General features: G+C 36.7%; 1 protein-coding gene across 1 annotated transcript in view; it reads left to right on the forward strand.

Moving 5' to 3' along the window:
- The window catches only part of ZDHHC17 (zinc finger, DHHC-type containing 17), a 56,164-nt gene that overhangs the window by 21,897 nt on the left and 15,359 nt on the right, over window positions 1-18,908 (forward strand). Inside the window, exons 6-10 of the mRNA XM_010018507.1 lie at window positions 874-1,036; window positions 5,602-5,727; window positions 7,342-7,484; window positions 9,882-9,982; window positions 17,417-17,541. Of these exons, the coding sequence (XP_010016809.1) occupies window positions 874-1,036; window positions 5,602-5,727; window positions 7,342-7,484; window positions 9,882-9,982; window positions 17,417-17,541 (658 nt within the window). The remainder of the gene's footprint in view (window positions 1-873; window positions 1,037-5,601; window positions 5,728-7,341; window positions 7,485-9,881; window positions 9,983-17,416; window positions 17,542-18,908) is intronic.

The following is an 18,908-nucleotide window of genomic DNA, read 5'->3' on the forward strand; positions in this document are numbered from 1 at the left end:
TAGTTTTTATTGCCGAGCATGTCTTTGGTCAGCTGGGGTCAGCTGTCGTGGCTGTGTCCCCTTCCAAGTTCTTGCCCAGCCCCAGCCTACTTGCTGGTGAGGCAGCATGAGGATCAGAAAAGGCCCTGACATTGTGTAAGCCCTGTGGAGCAAGAGCTAAAACATGGACATGTTATCAATGCTGTTTTGCTCACAAATCCAAAACAGCACCACCATAGGTACTACTATGAAGATTAACTCAATCCTAGCCAAAACCAGTACAATTGGAGAGAGTGGATATTATGCTGAAATACTAATATGAACTTTTAGTTTACAAAGTACCTCTTCCTGTGGAGGTGACTGGAAACAGTTGGTGTAAAATAACACTTCTTCAAAGAGCAAATTTGTCTGAATTAAATTCCTGCTCTGAAGGGCCTATTTCCATCGGTTCTTGAGAGGAACATAGTCTAGCTTTTATGAATACCTGTCATTACCAACGTTATCATCCTAGTTTATTTTTCATCTTTTGGAATATGAAGTGGAAATATAACACATTTTGAACTTTGGTTGTTATCTGCCAAGTATATAATTATGTGCATGCTTTTACAGTCTGTTAATACTGTTAGATTTTGGTAAATATGAAAACAGAATTGTATAACAAGTGTATTTCATGACATCCCAGAACCAGCTGTCTTACTGAGCTCCTTTAAAAGTCAACAGAATTGTGGCTGCTCTTTGGTGGGAAAGAAATTTGAGCTATTCCTAATCATCAGCAAAAAATGTCACACTATTACATAATGATCTATGTTCTTTATAGAAATCCAACTATTAACAGTAATATGGTATGTATTGGAGTTCATCTTCTGTTGATCTAACAAGAATTTTCTTTTCTAGTGTGGATCCAACCCGATTACTACTAACATTTAATGTTTCTGTTAATCTTGGAGACAAGTACCACAAAAACACAGCATTGCACTGGGCTGTGCTAGCAGGAAATACAACAGTTATTAGTCTTCTGTTAGAAGCTGGAGCTAATGTTGATGCTCAAAACATAAAGGTAAACACTTGGTCTGTTTTTATTGTAGGTGGTTTGAGGCAGAAATAACTGAGCCTATGATAAATCCCAAGAATAGATTATTATTGTGGGTATGGTGGGATTGTGAAGATGAAGCAAAAGCCATGCCACTGATGTTTAATTTGGGAATCAGTTTTTCCTAACTGTGATGCATAACCACTTCATCTGCACCCTCAAAAGTACTTGTGTAAATAATTTAGCAATGATTATGTGCCAATATATGGGAGCAGGCTGTGCAATTACACTGCATGCATGAAGACCTACACATTTGGATGTGAAATTGGAAATCTGACAGAATATCTTCCTGTGAAGTTCTGTGGTGACTGTTGGAGTGAGATGAGAGACATCTCCGTACTCTTCCAGAAAGGTGACAAACACTCTTGTATATCTCCCAGTGGCAATAAGGAAGTTGGAGGCCTGAAAATACTTTGAGTCACCTGATACTCTACCAGAATCTCTTAAGGCTGAAGCTAGATGCAGCACTATTGGAGCCCATCCCTACCGTATGTTAGACCAGCCAAGCAGGTGTTAGAATTTGTGCTATAGACTTGGAGTCTGTACGAGCATCTCCAGCAGTGGAAGATGCATCTACTGAATTGATTTATGTCCACTGCCTCCAGACTCTGCTGTATATTAGGTGCACTTCACCACCCAAGATGTTTATTCTGTGGTGTCAGAGAAGAATTCAGTTTTAGAAAAAGAATTCTCTACTCAATTTCTCCTCCAGTATTTACATTTTCCACTTAATAACTGTTACCAGTCGTGGTTACACTGGAAAATACATCTGTAAATCTATACTTATAAAGTATTAAACGCTTAATTAAATTTATTTGACCTTTCACCATTTTCTCTTGTGATTAAGATGGCCAGGGCCTATTTTGCTTGGCCACGAGTGATAGAAATAAATAATAATAATAAATATATATATATACGCACACACATCTGTTTTCTTCAACAGCGTGGAACAGTCTTTTTAAAGGTGCAGTGAAATTTAGCTGGTGGCTTTCTAGCTCCATCTACTTTAGAGTATCAGAAATATTGGTACTCTAAAGTGAGTGTATAATGATAAAATGAGAATACTGTTCATGAATGAAAGCTCTTTAGAAAAATCACATGGCTTTTCACACGTTTAAAAAAATCAACTAGCCTTTTGCATATCCTGGTGTGAATATATAGTTTTTCCTGGTCTGTAAGGTCAATCGTGTGGATGAATTATGCTGCTAACCTCACTTCTTGTAAACTGTTGAAAAGCTTTTTTTTCTGTGCCACCTAATGGTAAAAATTAAGGTGTTTTTGTGGAAAACAAAAATCGGTGTCATACCTTGCTTCCCTTGGCAGACTGATAAGTGTGTTAGAGTTTTAAAGTCATCACCTTACCTACATTTGTGGACTCTTATAAAACCCGTAATGAAAATTCATATGTTTGGCCAAATAAAAATGTATCTGCTAGCCTGAAGCAGTTCCTGGTCTCTCCTTCTTCATTGACAGACAGCAGCAGTCAGTAGAAAATTAGGTTTTGAACCTGCTGGATCATGATACCTTTCCGGTCATGCCACTGGGTGCGTGCCTGGTTTCATTAACCACTGCCTGCCTTCTGCAGTGGAATCTAGATTGCTTGCATGCCTTCCCAGCTTTCCTAGGATCTTCAGAGGATTGAGATCAATCCAGCAGTGGCAGTTTTGCCATCCTGTGAGTGACTTTATAACAGATGCCAATTTGGGTGACTGTAAACATACAGGAAACATATGAATTTGGTTGATTTTTCTAGGTATGTAGAAACTTCAGTTTTGTGTTTCATCTTGGACTGTCCAGCAAAAAAAGTTTTCTTTGAGCCAGAAACCAGTTGTTGAGTGTCTGGCTCATGTTTCCCCAGAAATAAAAGGAATCATGAAAGGCTCCTTTCTGATGCAGTCACTTCCGGATTTCTGCAGCACAGTTTAGTGAGGTCCTTTTCTCAGATGGCCCATGGAATCAACTGAGAGTTGTGGTAATGATCATCTTTTTTTGGCTGCGATACTAGGTACGAGCTTTGACTATGTTGTTACCAGCTCAAGGCAGTCTGTGTTAGAAAGGCACATAGTGCTGGCCACGTAGGTTTGGAACAAGTTGGAACTAGTCATCTCAGTAAGGCACTCTCTTGCTTTGCATGTCAGTTTGGCAAGTGTATGACAATAGCACTCTTATTCTAGAATGAAGCTTGATACTAGCAGTGGATTTTGTCCTGTTTGTGTTATTTATCGTCTTTATAGTATGCTGTACGTGGAAATACTACTTTTCTCTTGGTAGTAAGGTAACTTTTTCCTTTTTGAGAACTGGATTACAGTTAGAGTTGGAACCTGCTTTTCAGTTGTCAAAGTAGAGTGGTTTTTTTGTTTAGTTGATTTTTTTGTTAAGGAAATTATCTTGCCACCCCAGCAGATGGATTGGGCAGATGAGGACACAGGATTTCACAGGGAGTCAGCTTAGCACTGGGGCTCATGGGGAAGCTGAAAATTTTACTTAAATATAAGCAGATGCTCCTTTTTTACTGGAGAGTGATAGAGACCTAAAAGAGCTTTTACAGTTTAAGGAAGATTATTTTTAATTATTTTTAGAAATTGAATGGACTTTAGATATAGTTTCTTGATTAGTCAGTGTATCTGTAGGCTAGTCCGTGGAAGTCTACATGTAAAGTTCCTTACAGTAATAGCTTCAGATTATTCTTTCTATCTAGACTCTTCAAACATATACTACTGAAGCGTTATTGCTTCCTGGCAAACCAAGTGTGTTACTAGATTAGGTTCCCCAGTTTTTATTTTCTTTTTTCTTTCATTTTTTTCATTTATAAGTGAGTCAGCCATCCACCACCCCCGTGAAAACAAGGAAATCGTGAAAATGGCAAGATGATGAGAAGCACAGTCAAAAGACTTCTTTAAAGCTCCCTCAATCTTTTTATCTAGGCAGTTCCTAGGTGTCTCATGGCCCTCTAGTGGAAGGGATGCTCAGCTGGACCACAAGACAACTTCAGGATTTACTTGGGAGATCAACTCCCAGAGGGGATTGCTTGTCCACAGGTAATCTTTACAGTCTGGATATATAAGGTGATATTAAACCAGCAGCATCTCTGAAGTTTTCCAGATACTAGCAATTCAAGTTTCTGTTAAATTTATGGTGAAGCAGGACCATAGTTTGATTTCAGGCATTTCTGTTAAGGATGGAGTTAACTTAATCTGTTTCTTAAACATCTGGCTAAATAACTTTGAAGCCAAGTTAAGTCAAAAGGTGATTTTTTTAACTAATTTTTATAGTTAAACTTCTTGCACAGGAGTGCAAGATCCTGTTTTAGCAAAAAGTTTCACCTCATAACCTGTAGTCTGTGCTGTTTACTCTCCTTTTAGAGATTTGGAGCAAGATTTCAAAGGCAAAAATGACAGTTAAATACACAATTCCCATTGTCTTTCTATGGGATATAGGTAGCTAACTGTACTTTTTAATCTTTGAAATCTCTTCTGTCTATAGTAATTATTGCCCTTTCCGGGTAATTTCAGTTTCTGGTACCTGTCTCACTTTTTTTTTAGGAGGGGGCCGAGCGATGGAGGATTCAGCCATTTTTCAAGCCTCCATGAATGGTTTGTTTAGGAGGGGAGTTAACTCCAGTAGAAGAGAGGAGGAGTCAAATGCAAAACTGAAGCTGGAGGTACCTGCAATTGGTTGTCTCTTGCCTCCTCTATAATTTTAGACCCAGTCAATAACATTCATTTAGCTCTCTTCCTAAATGTTTAAAAACCAATAAAATCAAATCAGTTTGGTAGGCACCTTTGGCCCCTCTACCTCTCTCTGTGTCTCTCTTTTGCTTTGTCTGTTGGTCCTTTCTGAAAGTGGGGAAAGAGAAAGCATGGACCATTGCTGGCTTAGCACCCAAAGTACACGGAGCACAAGCTAAGCATAAAAGCTCAGAGTTTGGGAATGAGTTGGAAATGAGCAATCAGTTTATTCTTTCCCATTTTCTTCCTAGGACTTCAATAACAGAGATGAATATAAAGATAATTAAGCTTGTGAGAAATTTTCCGTATAGAAGTATTCCATGGTATTAGTAACTCCACTCTGTCAAAAAGGCAGAGAATTAACTGAGAAGTCAGGCTTTAGACTGTGAGAGTGTCCATGATCCAGTGGGTCACGAGTTCTTACTCTTTGCTTGATTTCTGCTGCCTGTCAATAGCTGAGGGGAAGCACAGTCTTTCATTTACAGACTAGTAGACTGTGTGTAGAACACTGAAATATAAATGTTATGCCTAAGGCAACAATTATTGCTATGTCAGGACATACATAATGTCAGGATCACACATTTGATTCTCTACTTGTCCATGCATGTACAGTTATGGGAGAGTGAAAAGACCAAAAGGAATGATGTTTGGTGTCCAGTCAGCTGCAGAGCAAAACATATGCCAGAATGTAGCTCAAGCTGATTTAAAATGTATTATTTTTGCCTGCCAATCTTCTGTTTCAAAAGTGCGCTGAATGCAGTTTATTTTTAAATTGGATGTTTCCCGCTTTTGTACTCCTGGCAGGGAGAATCACCACTTGATCTTGCAAAACAGAGGAAAAATGTTTGGATGATAAATCACCTACAGGAAGCAAGACAGGCAAAGGGATATGACAGTCCATCCTTTCTGAGAAAACTAAAAGCTGATAAGGTAAGAAGTGGTCTAACTCTTATGTAGATCAATATTACTGCTGCTGTTGGTTTGAGGGCATGTATATTTGTTTAAGGAAAGCAGTTCAGTACTGTGGTGTGTCCACGTTTCAGATTTAGAAAACATGTTTTTGTTACGATGAGTAATTACAAAAGGAAAAAAAAAAGCTTAAGGCAGGAGGAAAGAAAACGCTAATCCTCCGTACAGTTACCTTTAGTTTTTGTGCTAGCTAAATGTTAGGGAAGTACCAAGTGGTCCAGTATTGCAGGGGATAGCCAACACAAAGCTGACTCTCAGCATCGAAGGAAAGAAGCATTTTAGATACCCTGAACTCTGGTCTCATCTCTAATTATGTACCCTTTTGTGTGGACGAATGAAGCAGTCAGTCTTAACAGCATAATCATAGAATAGTTAGGGTTGGAAAGGCCCTTAAGATCATCTAGTTCCAACCCCCCTGCCATGAGCAGGGACACCACACACTAAACTGTGTCACCCAAGGCTCTGTCCAGCCTGGCCTTGAACACCTCCAGGGTTGAAGCATTCACAACTTCCTTGGGCAACCTATTCCAGTGCTTCACCACCCTCACTGTGAAGAACTTCTTCCTTATATCTAACCTAAACTTCCCCTGTTTAAGTTTAAAGCCATTACCCCTTGTCCTACCACTACAGTCCCTAATGAAGAGTCCCTCCCCAGCATCCTTGTAGGCCCCCTTCAGATATTGGAAGGCTGCTATGAGGTCTCCAGTGTAATATATAAATCACTAATGTGGAGGCCTTTTTCTTCTGAGGTTATTATTTTACATTGCAGGTAGGAGGAGGAAAGAAATGAGGGGATAAAGGGTAACATATTGCTCTGGTATGAAGAACTGTCTACCTGCCTGTAGTTTGATAACTTATGTAGAGTTAATATTTACTTAACCCAGGCAGTGTTGTGCTGGATATTAAGTATTGCTATCACTGACTTGTTACAACTTCATGATTTAAAGATACATTGCATCTTGATTATTAAAGCACTGGCAACAGCCTGAGCTTTAACCCTGTGGTAATATAATAATGCAGTGATTATTGATTTTAAGTGATTTGTGCACCGTGTTGTGTGTACATGTGCATTGTGACTGTGCTTCGAGTATCTGGAAAAAGTTCAGTGCCTTCATTGGGAATTGTACCCACATAATGTAAGAAAAAAAGCTCCTGTCTTTCTTTATAGATGCTTCAGTATGACTTTTATCTATTCTTACGTGATTGCAGTCTTTAAAGTTCACTGAAATTACCATGTGCCTCGTAGTAGTTTATACACTTTGACAGATTCTTAAGAAAGAACTGCCATTGTCTTTATTCTGGATTAACATCAACGTCTCTAGAAGACAATTCTTCTAAAATAACCAAATAAATCATTGAATTGTGATAAAATCTGAGGAAGCTTTTTTTCTTGCACATTCATTGGAGGTATGTAAATATAGGAAATTAGAAAAATTTATGAAGGTTCCTCCTTCTACGTTAAGCTTCCTGAAAATTTCTTGTAAGCTTTTTGTGGCTGTTCTGTGTATTATAGAATATTATTACACAATCTGTTCCTGAAAATAGAACTGCTTACTGATATTTGTTTCTATGTAGGAATTCCGTCAGAAGGTGATGCTGGGAACTCCTTTCCTAGTTATTTGGCTGGTTGGGTTTATAGCAGACCTAGACATTGATTCTTGGCTCATTAAAGGGCTGATGTATGGTGGCGTTTGGGCTATGGTGCAGTTTCTTTCAAAGTAAGTGTTTTAGCAGGACACTGTCTGTTTAGTGTGTGCACACAAGAAATATTTTGCTGGCACCTTTATTGGATAAAAAAAATCTTGAATTTCTTTTTTGTGTGTGTTATTTCAACATGCAACATTAATCTTTTGTTGTTTTTTGGTTTGGTTTTTTTTTTTTGTCTTTCATTACTGTTTCTGGGAAAGATCTTGTGTGACTTTAGCACTTGTAATGCTTTGTTGTCTTGCAAATAGCCATGAAATTACCTTGGGGGAATGCCACTGAGCTAATAGAAGCTAAAACCAGAGTAGAAATTCAGTCATTGTCCAGAGGAGGGTGCTGAATGTCTACAAAGACTTGTCAGCATGAATTCTGCAGAAAGCAGTCAGGGAAAGTTACTAGAAAGGAATAAAAAATGATAAGAGCAAGTGTGCTATTACAACCTGGGTTTTGTTAGAATTTAAACACCCAAAGGCATCAAAAGTTGCTTATAGAGAGAAATTAAGTCAAAGAGTGGAAAGGGGCAACTAAAGAAAAAAGCTGCTTTCTAATAATGTTACATGTTAACATGTTACCTGATCATAAAGAATTTTAGTTGTATTTGTGATTACTTTAGATATCTGTAAATGCACCTATGTATACATGTGCACACACATACTCATGCAGGCATGCTCCAGTGGATTTTCAAGATCTGTAGACTACTTTATCTAGCCTCGGCTTTTTGTTGTCATGTGTGGCATGTATAGAAGAACTTGTTATATCTTCATACTTAGAAGCTTTTTGCTTTTCTGTCATTGAATGTCATGTTCATTAGAACTATTTGCTTCTCCTTCCTTTCTATTTAAAGAGCAAAAGAAAATATATCTGTTCCTTAGACCAAGTTCATAGAATTTTAGTGAACTTGGTACACTAGGGGAGAGGTGGGAGGTCATCAAGTTTTTCCCTCTGTGGGATCTTGGAGGTGATCTGTTCAGTCTTTTTGACATCTCTGAGGCTGTGCAGTTTCCTGACCTTTTCCCACAAATAACTATTTGGCAGGGCAAATCCTCAACTACACCTCCTGCAGGAAGCAAGGACAAAATTCCTTCAGGTTTCTCAAGATCTATGTTTTTGTCAATTTTTAGATTTTTTTACCTACCTGACACACATTCAGGATTAACATTCTTACTTTGTCTAATCATTTGCTTAATGCTTAGTATAAATACTTTTTGAAGTGTTTTTCACAAACCCCAGGCTTAAATGAAACTATTATTCAAGTAGTATTTCCTTTCCCTGTTGAATTTTAGCTAACCTGCTTAGCTGTGTTTTCCTCCCTACTCCTTTCACACACACACAGAAGCAGAAATATGCACAGAGATCAGTGAAAGAAAGATTTCTGCTAATTAACTACTGTGGGTCCAAATGTCTATTCATTTACTACTCACCATCTTAGCTCATCTTCCATATAGGGTTTTCTCAAAAGACCTGAGGAACTTCCATTAGAGATGAGACTGTTACTGCAGGAGTGAAATGGAAACTACTCAGTGCGCACATTTGTCTGTGGCAGACCTGAGGGCGCCACCAAAAAAAGTAAAATGCTTCAGTGTAAGGATGTTTAGGTAGATGATGGAAGAAGATTTATTTCAGGGAGCTGAACAGTGTAGAGTGTGACTTTTGACATGTTTAGCAATTTTTTTCTTGAATATGGAGTAACCTGGTCACTCACCTAGTTGGTCTCAACTCTATTCAGTATTATTCAGAATAGTCTTTAAGATGCAAGAGATAAGAAGGTGAAAATATTTCTGATGGCTTAATTTTATTTTTTTTTCCAAATTAAAGGAGCAACATTCTATCTTCAAATTGGGTAAATCTAGTGATATGGGAAACTAATTAATCTGGGTTTTTTTCCAACTCTCTATAGGCAAGTGTACACAGGAAAGATTCAAGAATCTGAAATATTTCAATTATGTAGGCTGATAACAGCAAGGTCTCTTAAGCTTTTTTCTTACTGAAGTAATTTTAACATGTAGCTTTCATCGTATGGGTTTCCAAAGTATCTTTAGCACTGAAATCTTGTAAGTGCAGTTTGCAACCACTGTCCATTTAGACAAGGAATCTCACAGGTTTCTAACTGCCTTCACAGTGTAGTTTATCATGAGTATTTGCTCATTCTACCCTTCTTCTTTCCAGTTATTGACATTCATTTCAAAAGTAAATGTATAAATTTGAATTAAATAACTTTAAGTCAGCTGGACAAGTTGAAAACAGGAATTTCTCATGAACTTTGGTAACATTGAGGAAAATGTTTTCATGGTATATTTTGTAATATCCCATATAGAACACATTTTAACAGGAAGCACTTTTCAGAAGCAGTAGTTCAGGCTTTAGGTTTTGTAAGTTGAAACTTATCATGTGAAATTGTTCCTACTTTACAGGTCATTCTTTGATCACTCCATGCACAGTGCGCTGCCGCTTGGAATATACTTGGCAACAAAATTCTGGATGTATGTGACATGGTTCTTCTGGTTTTGGAATGATATCCTTTTTTATATACAGTAGAATAGTATTTCTGCATGTTAGTACTATGAGGTACATATGAGAGTAAGTAAATAAATTTAAATTTTTAGATGTCTGTGGCCATTAAACATTGCTTTCTGAATTGATGGTAATTATTTTATTGCTTAAAAAATGTGCATGATTTCCTTTGCTACATAAGTTGCTTTCCTTTAGTAAATGACTTTCCTTAAAATTGGCTTACAGTAGTCTGTAAAATTTCCTGTGCTTTAGCAATTCCTTAAGTGGGGGAAATGTAAGCAACTCCATAAAATATGCTCTAGCTGAGAGGTGACAGGGTGTAATTGCCTGCATTTTTAGACACCGCTTTTATGAAAAGCTGGAGGTAATCTCTTGATATATATCAATTCCAGTGAAATTAGCTTTCTTGCTAAAGATTTTGCAAATTCCATTTCATACAAACTTTAGATACATTTGTTAACTGCATTTTCAGTCTTTGAAGATGTATGTATTAACAACACTAGGTTATAGATATTTCATCTTTTTATGTTTTTAACTGTGTCTAGATACGAACTTTTCATACTCACAGAGGTAGAAATCAATTCAGAGTTCACTGGAGAATGTCAGTTATCCACCTTAAGGAAATAGACTCAATTTTTTAAACAACTTTCTTGGGTATTGTCATTACAGGAGATATTTAATGTTTTATTAAATGTTTAATGCAGTTCTTGTAGTTGTAAATAGTTGAAGTGAACTTAATATTTATGACGGATGTTGGCTTGACTCTTCTAGAAACTAGTTTTCATCCTCAAAGGAATTACCATGAAATAGGATAGTAGCAGTGCAACCCTTTTATTATCTTGTTAATATATTCTCCAACCCTAGCTAAATAAGCTTCATATTTTTGCGCTGAGAACAGAGAGGAGACCTTGCTTCCATGTTGCTTATGTCTTCTGTGCTAATAGTGTTTGCAAAGGTGTTGGGGTGAACAATAGCAATCCTGTGAGCCTGGTCATGACTGCTATTTCACATTTAAAGAAGTTAAAGATTAAAATCTAATTTTTAAAAAGGAAAATATATCAATATTAGCGTGAGTAGGTCTTGAAATACTTTTTTAGAAATGCTGGTCCCACTACCAGTCTCTCTGCCTGGCCTGATTTTCTTTGTTTTTATTCAACTGAATTTACTAGTAACTACAGAATGAGGAAAGCAAGTATGAAATGAGAACTGTTTTTTAAAAGCAGTGGTTAAAAATGGAGGTATATTTTTCCAGTTTTTACGGAATGGAGTAGAACTATTAAATATGTCATGCCTCTAGGCTGAAGTTGCTCTTCTGTTCTTTTTGTTAAGTAAAACTTTAATAAATAGTAAAATACAGGTTTCTGAGGCAGTTATAAAAACTACAGCACCTCACTTCTGAATCTCAGCTCTCCACACCATGAGGGTTTCCGTTAGAAACACGTTTGCTAATGCTACTATCTGTTTTGGGTTGCAAATGTTGAGCTATTGTGAAATGCTTTCTTGTGCTAGCATAACATCAGCTTGAACCAAACCGGAGAATGTGTGCAACTTTGATTTAAAGTACTAGACCGTATTAAAATGGCTGCACAGCCAGGACAACCTCGTCATGGCCTCAAGCTTGGTGTAGAAAGCTGTCCCTTAAGGCTGGCAAATTGTGAGATTTTTATTCTGATGCTTCATGTTTTCTTCAAATTTGTGTCGGCTTGCTTAGCTTTTTATTTGTTAGCTGTTCTGATTAAAGTAACGAAGTTTGGGAGTGTTTTGTCATAGAATAATGTTCATTGTCCACTACTAGAAGTAGTAATCACAGACAATTATTTACGCTACTAAACTCTGACTTCTGAATGTCAATAACATACTGTACTGCTTCTGTAGTTTAAGGTAGGTGCCTCAAAACCTTTGCAACACTTTTTGTACACAGAAGTAGTGGTCTAAAAACTTCAGTTACTAATTGCTTTCATTAGAGCTGACACACTTCTCTGACAAGCAGTTTTAGAGTAAGTGCTTGAGGCCATGTTCCTTTAATTGGTGATTTTTAATTGGAAGTCTTTCTAATAAGATTCCAAATTCATTATTCTTGTTGTGGAAAATTGCCCTGTAGCTTTATTGGAAAAAAGAAATTGCATGCCTGCTTTTTTTTTTTTTTTAAATAGCATGAGGCACAGCATTGTGGTTGGAGAAAGGGTTCTTGTATTTTTACAGCTTTATATGATTACTTACAGCAGACCAGAGTACTACTTTATATTCCGTAATGTTCAAGTGAGGAAACCTGTCCTTGTAGTTTCTACAAATTCTGACCATCTTTCGCTCAGGAAAAAAGTTTCAAACCTTAAACAGCTGTCATGAATTGGCTTACTGGAACTTTGTATTATAAATAATATAAAGGTCTTAATCGCTGCAAATGTTACTTTACTATTTGGGTATTTGGTAAGAATTTTCTTTTCTTGTAGGTGTGTTGAAGGTGTCTGGAAGATCATCTGGTCTTTTGGGTTTAATCCTAATGAGACAGAAAAGGGCAGTTGCAACAATCTATCATAAAGGACAAGCAAAACTGAAGATTAGCAGTGTGTTTTCTTGAATTTTAGGGTGGTCACATGAAAATAAGTCTGTAATTTCTAAGGCAGTGACATGTCTTCTTAAAAGACCAATCTTGAAAGAAAATTCGAACAGTTTAGATGAATCTAGTATACTGAGGTTTTGTAAATGTTTTCATTCTACTGGGTTTTTCTCACAGAGGCTTCTGAGTCTGGTGTATTTGTTGAAATAGAAATCTTATTCTTACTGGGAATGAGGAAGTTATGATCGGTGTATTATGGATATAGAAGTCTATGATCCTATGCTTCCCTGCCATAGTTTTACTGCTGTTTTACTGCTTCCCTTTAACTGTATTTTGCGCATAACAAAGGATAGTTATGTTTTGCCATGTCAGTGTATTCTCATCTTCTACTATTTGCAGAGTAGGGGGAAAATACCCTTAAAAATCCTGCACATTAAATCACTGTATTTTAATTTAGTTTTTCTAAAAAAGGATTTAAAAGTACACTTTTAATAACGTGAGACTAGAATTTCACATTTCATTCTATTTTCGTTAGTATTTATAGGTAGAATGTTCTCTCGTGTCCTGTAAAAAGTTGAGGGCACGTGTGCCGAGTTCATGTCTCAGTTGTTCATGCAGTCTTTTCAGTTCCAGCTGAACAAATAGTGCTGGTTATGTAAGAAGGTTCTTACACTGCTCTCTTTTTCTAAGATGTTAGGGTTTGCTTGTGCAAATGGAGTGTGTGGTATAGCTTTTCTGGTATAGCACAGTACTTGCAATGCTAAGATTATGAGATGGTATAAGTTTATAATTTAAAATCATTTATCATTGACTAAGACTGTATTCTCTTGTTTCAAATATACTTTATGTATCGATGGGGTTTAGGTGAAAGAAACTGCACACTTCAGTTAGAGATCATTTTAAACATGGGGTGTAGGAGAATTCATGGGGATTTTCATACTTTAACAAAGCTGTTCCAACAGTATAGTGTGTTAAAAATGGTAACAAGCCAATTGGTAGGGCTAAGCAATTAAACAAAACCAACATTCATATTGTACCCAAATTACTTTCAGGAAAACAGCAAAAAGCCTTGCAAGCAGAAAGAAAGAATCTAGCAGCCATGTTTCTAGAAGAAACCAAAGACAAAAAAAAAGAACCCCCAGGCCCAGCGATCCAGAACTTTTGTTCCTATGTCTAAATTTTTTTCTAAATTTAAAAAAATAAAAACTATTTAATTATTTTTATTGGGGGAGATGGCAGTGAATGCTTCCCCCCCCCGCCCCAAGCCAAGGGGTTTTTTATGTTAGATGAAAGATGGAAGTATAGAGAGCTTTTGCAGAGCTTCAGTTGATTCAAAATGGATTTTGTCTAATATGGCTATTCAAATGAGACTTCTTGTGTAGCTATCCACTCCTGCCTACCTGGACTCTTGAATCCAGATGTACAGCTGCTGTGAATTGGCAGGGTCATTAGCATGTATTGATCGCTGTCAGCTTTCACTGGCTGCAGGTTTTTCTCTGTAGGGGAAAAGGATTTATTTCTGGGTTTGTAAATAGTGGAGGGGAGTGTCTTGGTCTGTAATGTGCATTTTGGCTTGCTTTCAGGCGCTTGTATGATGTGAAGCTCTTGATAGCAGGAAGCTGCTTATGTTTGGGCCTTTCTAAATAGGTTGCAGTTCAGTATGGAAAATTAGCCCATCGGGTGTTTACCTCACTCATGGGTTGTAGGGTACTTGTTATGTTTTAGTTTTCTTTTTAATGAGATGGTCTTTTTGGTTCCAAGAGGTTTCCTGGAATAATTTTCAGCCTGTTGAACTTGTTCTAAGCATTAAAGGCGGATACTGATTAGGATTAAAAGTAGGAAGTATTTTGTGGGTGTTTCTGCTTTGATTCTCACAGCGATAACTGGGAAAGCATCATAAAAGACAGCAAATTGGTGACAAGGCAGAAGATGAATGCCTGCTATATCATACATTTTGCAGCCCTTAATAATATGGTAATGTGTTTTGCCTTGTGTAGTTGTAAACGAGGATATTAGGACAAAACAAGGCACTCTAGAAAACCGCTTCCTTACTCCCTAGCTAATGCAAACCTACAAGGGTTTCATGCACATGGAGAGTTTTGAGAGATGTCTGTGATAGAAGATGCTAAAATCTCTTTGGGAATAAACTTCAGTGGAGAGTTCAACATAGTTTTGAATACCTCTAGTGTGGACATCCATATTCAAGTTAGTTGTTTAAGCTCTTTTCATAACCAGTGGATTAAAATAGCCACTGGTAGGGCACTGCTTCTCTGACTTAATTTAAATATCCTAATGCTGAAGATAGATTGAAGGTGGCTTTTTCCTATCTGTTGTGTATGAAGGCATGCTGAGTGATTTAAGTAAATGAGATTAATCCCACAGTTGGAGTTGTTTATCTACGTCAGATGCCAGAAATACCCTGGAGGAGGCAATTCTTTCACCCTCAAAGTCTGGTTGGTTTTCATCCCCTCTCTCCAGTTTTGTTTAAAACTTATGAGAAATAGGTTTTTGAAGGCACTTATGAAAAATACTGGTGACTTTATCTTTCTCCATTTACATAGTTACTATTCATCTATACTTAACTCTACTTTCTCATGTAGTCTCCTGAGATCGCCCATCCTTAGCACAGAAGTACCTTATCTGCCGCCAGTTAAACTGTCAGCATTGCACTCATCTGAAACCACCATGGTAAGAGGAAGGGCAAAACTTAGACTGTATTTTACAGAGTCAAATGGTGGAAGAGTAGGCTTAGAAAATGGACAGCTTCGTTATCACACAGATTGTCCAAATTTTAGTCAGTACAAAAAACAAAATTCCAAAAAGTTATGGTTATAAAAGCCTTTTTACTGGATAGAAGATAAGTTGTCTTCTCCCCCGCCCCCCATCTTCTTTAACAGTCTAGACATGACGTAGAGTAGTTAGGAAGGGGTCATACAATTTTTTTCAGTTGCACCTTTATTGTTTGTAACAGATGTCTGATTAAGGTTATTATAATGGCAAAAAAAAAAAAAGGTTTCAGTGTTGTGGCAAAACCCCAGTGATACTTTTAGTATTCTAAAGAAAATGTAATCTCTCTTTAGCAATACAAACGCGCTGAACCAGTTTGTTCTTGGCAGCAGGTAATTTTTAGGAAAAAAAAAAAGGAAGAAATTAGGTTGTAGAAATATTAAAGTTGCAGCTTTTAATCTGTAATGTATCAAATAGAACTGTGTTCAGGCTATAGTGTAGCTGGTGCATTTGTTCCCCTATTGTAAACTTGGTGGAAACGATTAATTAGCCTTTAGTGAGTTAACACTAACATTCTACTATATGTTACATGATTAAAATTTTAACTTGCCAATATTTTTAATTAGAAATTCACAGCCAATTCCTCCCAGCAACAGAAGGAAAACAAGTTATTCAGCATACACTCCACATGAACAATAAGACTTTCTCAGCATTTCAGAAGTAAAAAAAGAGACCTTACTTGCATTTATTCCGATTTCAGAGTCTTTTCAGATCACATGATTAGTATAGGATTTGAGATACTCTATAGAGTATACTGCTACTCTATAGAAGTGCTGTTTTTTCAGTTAATAGTTTCTTGTATCTGTACCACATGATTTGTTTATAAATAGTTTATGTAATTTTTTCTTATTACTGCTTAATGCCTTCAATGAACATTTTTCCAAGAACAGTCAGAATGGAATATATTGTAGATGTATAGTAGAATGTATTTGCCATATAGTGCTTGTTTTCAAGTCTTATATGCAGCATTTTGTAATGCAAGCACACGTGTTAATGTTGAGTAACAGTAGAAGTTACCAAATTAGAGAGAAATATTCATTTAATTTACTCAGAATATAATGTAATTTGGGTGCGCAGTGAGTTGATTTATGTCTTGAGTAATCAGTGTCCTTTTTGCCTGGATAATGCTGCAGAGGCTTTTGCCACCACAGCTTTGTCAAATACGGCATCTCCTTGCAGTTATGATTGACAGCTGACAGGTATCTTTTAGTTAGGTTGGTTAGGGCTTTTGTAAGCTTATCAGAGGATATAATTTTCCACCTTTTATGGAAGAGGCATGTCTGAAGTATTTGTTTTTTCAACATCATTGCTAAGAAATGTTTTATTTCTTTGAAGAAATGTGATGTGTTATAAGACTACGCATGTTATATGGCAAGTCATTCAACACAGGAAATGTGTTTTAAAACTAATGGTTATTTTCTGTCTTTATATGGTAACTGATTTTATAAACACTTCCAGAATACTAAATCCTGTGGGTTTGTAAGTATTAGATGTATTAGTATGTTAAAAATAACTTTTGTTGGTGTAAAATATGGGTATTGCCTTATAATAGGACCGGGTTTCAGACAGCACCTTTGCTGGAGATAAGCGGTGTTGAGACATGATTGCCATGCAACAGTGGTTGTTGCAACACAATTCCTTCTATGGCTAGAAGGAGTCCTTTCTGTGGTCTTACAGGAATGTCAAGCAACTAAAGACATAGGCAGTCAGATGTCTGTCTTATAAATAGAGCTCTGAAATGCTTATTGTGAAAACAGGAAATACTTTTGAGAAGATAATTTTCATGGAGTTTTTTTAAAAGGGAAAATAATTATGAAAATGAACTATCATTCATTCTTTAGAAGGATAAGTGATTTAGAAATGTCTCATGGAGAACAGCACTTTAAAACATAAGTTTTCAAGTTTGAGCAATAGGAAATACTGAGTACCAAGCTGGTTCATACAGCTGCGCTAAGTTTTCTCAACTCAGAAGACAGTGTCCCAAGGGCATCCGTGAAAATTAAACTCATTTAAATTTTATTTCAGAATTATCAGTGGGTATTTTCAAGAGGAAATTTGGGTTTAAACTTTAAATTCCTTGACTTCAAACACATCTCAATTTTTTCTTTATACATCTTCCATTCCTCGCAAATAGCGTTGCACTTTTCTACAATTTTGGAAAATCCTGGAAATCTGATCCAGGAATCATCAAAGCCACAGAAGAACAAAAGAAAAAGGTAAAGCCATGAGATACGTGAAACTTGTTCTTCAGCAGGCTTCCACTAGTTGGTCAGAGTAGTTTTGCTGTTCAGTAGATGTAATGTCAATAAATTGTCGTACGACAGAAGGTCTAAAACATTGAAAAGTCTTGTCTTCCAGCTTTCTTTTTTATATTTGAAATATATGTTCAAGTCTTACTGGTTCAAAGTTGTGTTTCAGTCATTTTGAGTAACAAAATGGACTTTTTATAAGGGCTTGTAGTGATAGGACAAGAGGTAATGGCTTTAAACTGAAAGAGGGTAGATTTAGATATGATATAAGGTAGTTCTTTACTGTGAGGGTGCTGAGGTGCTGGCACAGGTTACCCAGAGAAGCTGTGGCTGCCCCTTCCCTTGAAATGTTCAAGGCCAGGTTGGATGAGGTGTGGAGTAACCTGGTCTAGTGGAAGGTTGTCCCTGCCTGTGGCAGGTGGCTGGGTCATCTGTAAGGTTCTTTAAAGATGGGACTAAACCCAAACCATTCTATGATTCTGTGAAAATAAAATTGCAACTTAAATTTTCAAGACTTAAAGTTTAAAAAGAAGTTGGGTGAAAATGAAAGTGTGATGTTTCAGAGTTTTGCCTAGCTGAAACAAATAACCCATTATGGGAAAAGTGTTAGTTAATTTGATTTTTCTAAAAACTTTCCAGACTTTCAAGCACCTCTAATTTTCCTTGTGTCTAAAAGTATAGGACTGACAAACATTTTGAGACTAAATCAACCAAAACACCTGGCAATCTGGGGTGGATTTTTTTTTTTTGGTATAGATATTAGAGAAAATATGGATGATCAAGTGATACCTTTCTAAGATGTTCTAACACTGTTATTAGCATTTCTGATTTCTTTTAAGTGCATTGTTCTCAGCAGCCAAACTGAGCACTGAATATGTAAAAATTATACAAGCAGCAGAAGTGCTTTGTTTGTTTCATTTTGTCTTAAGTTTCCTAGAAGCTCACATCCCACCAAAAGTGAGATTTGAGCTTCTACTTCAGTCATTTGTGAAAACACCTGTGTGGATCGACATCAAACCATTGGAATTATGGCCTTAGATAGGAATGAAAATATAATAGGCTTTAAAAGGATGGTTGCCATATCTTAAATGATTTTTGTATTCTCCAACAGGTTATAACTGGCTTGTTTAGCCAATGTGCACATTTATTTTGCAAATTCCCTTTCTGTTATTGCAAATTTGCCAAAGTAAATTCCAGACTAAATTCTCTTCTTTCAACTGGACTAAATTAAATAGTATAGTCAGCAACTGCACTTTGGTTTGGATTCATCAAATTATACAAATATGCAATTCATTTGATCTACTTGCTTGAGTAGTTGAGTGTGGTTACAAAAG

The sequence above is a fragment of the Nestor notabilis genome, unplaced genomic scaffold (genome assembly GCF_000696875.1).
Source record: "Nestor notabilis isolate BGI_N333 unplaced genomic scaffold, ASM69687v1 scaffold2767, whole genome shotgun sequence".
Lineage (NCBI taxonomy): Eukaryota > Metazoa > Chordata > Aves > Psittaciformes > Psittacidae > Nestor > Nestor notabilis.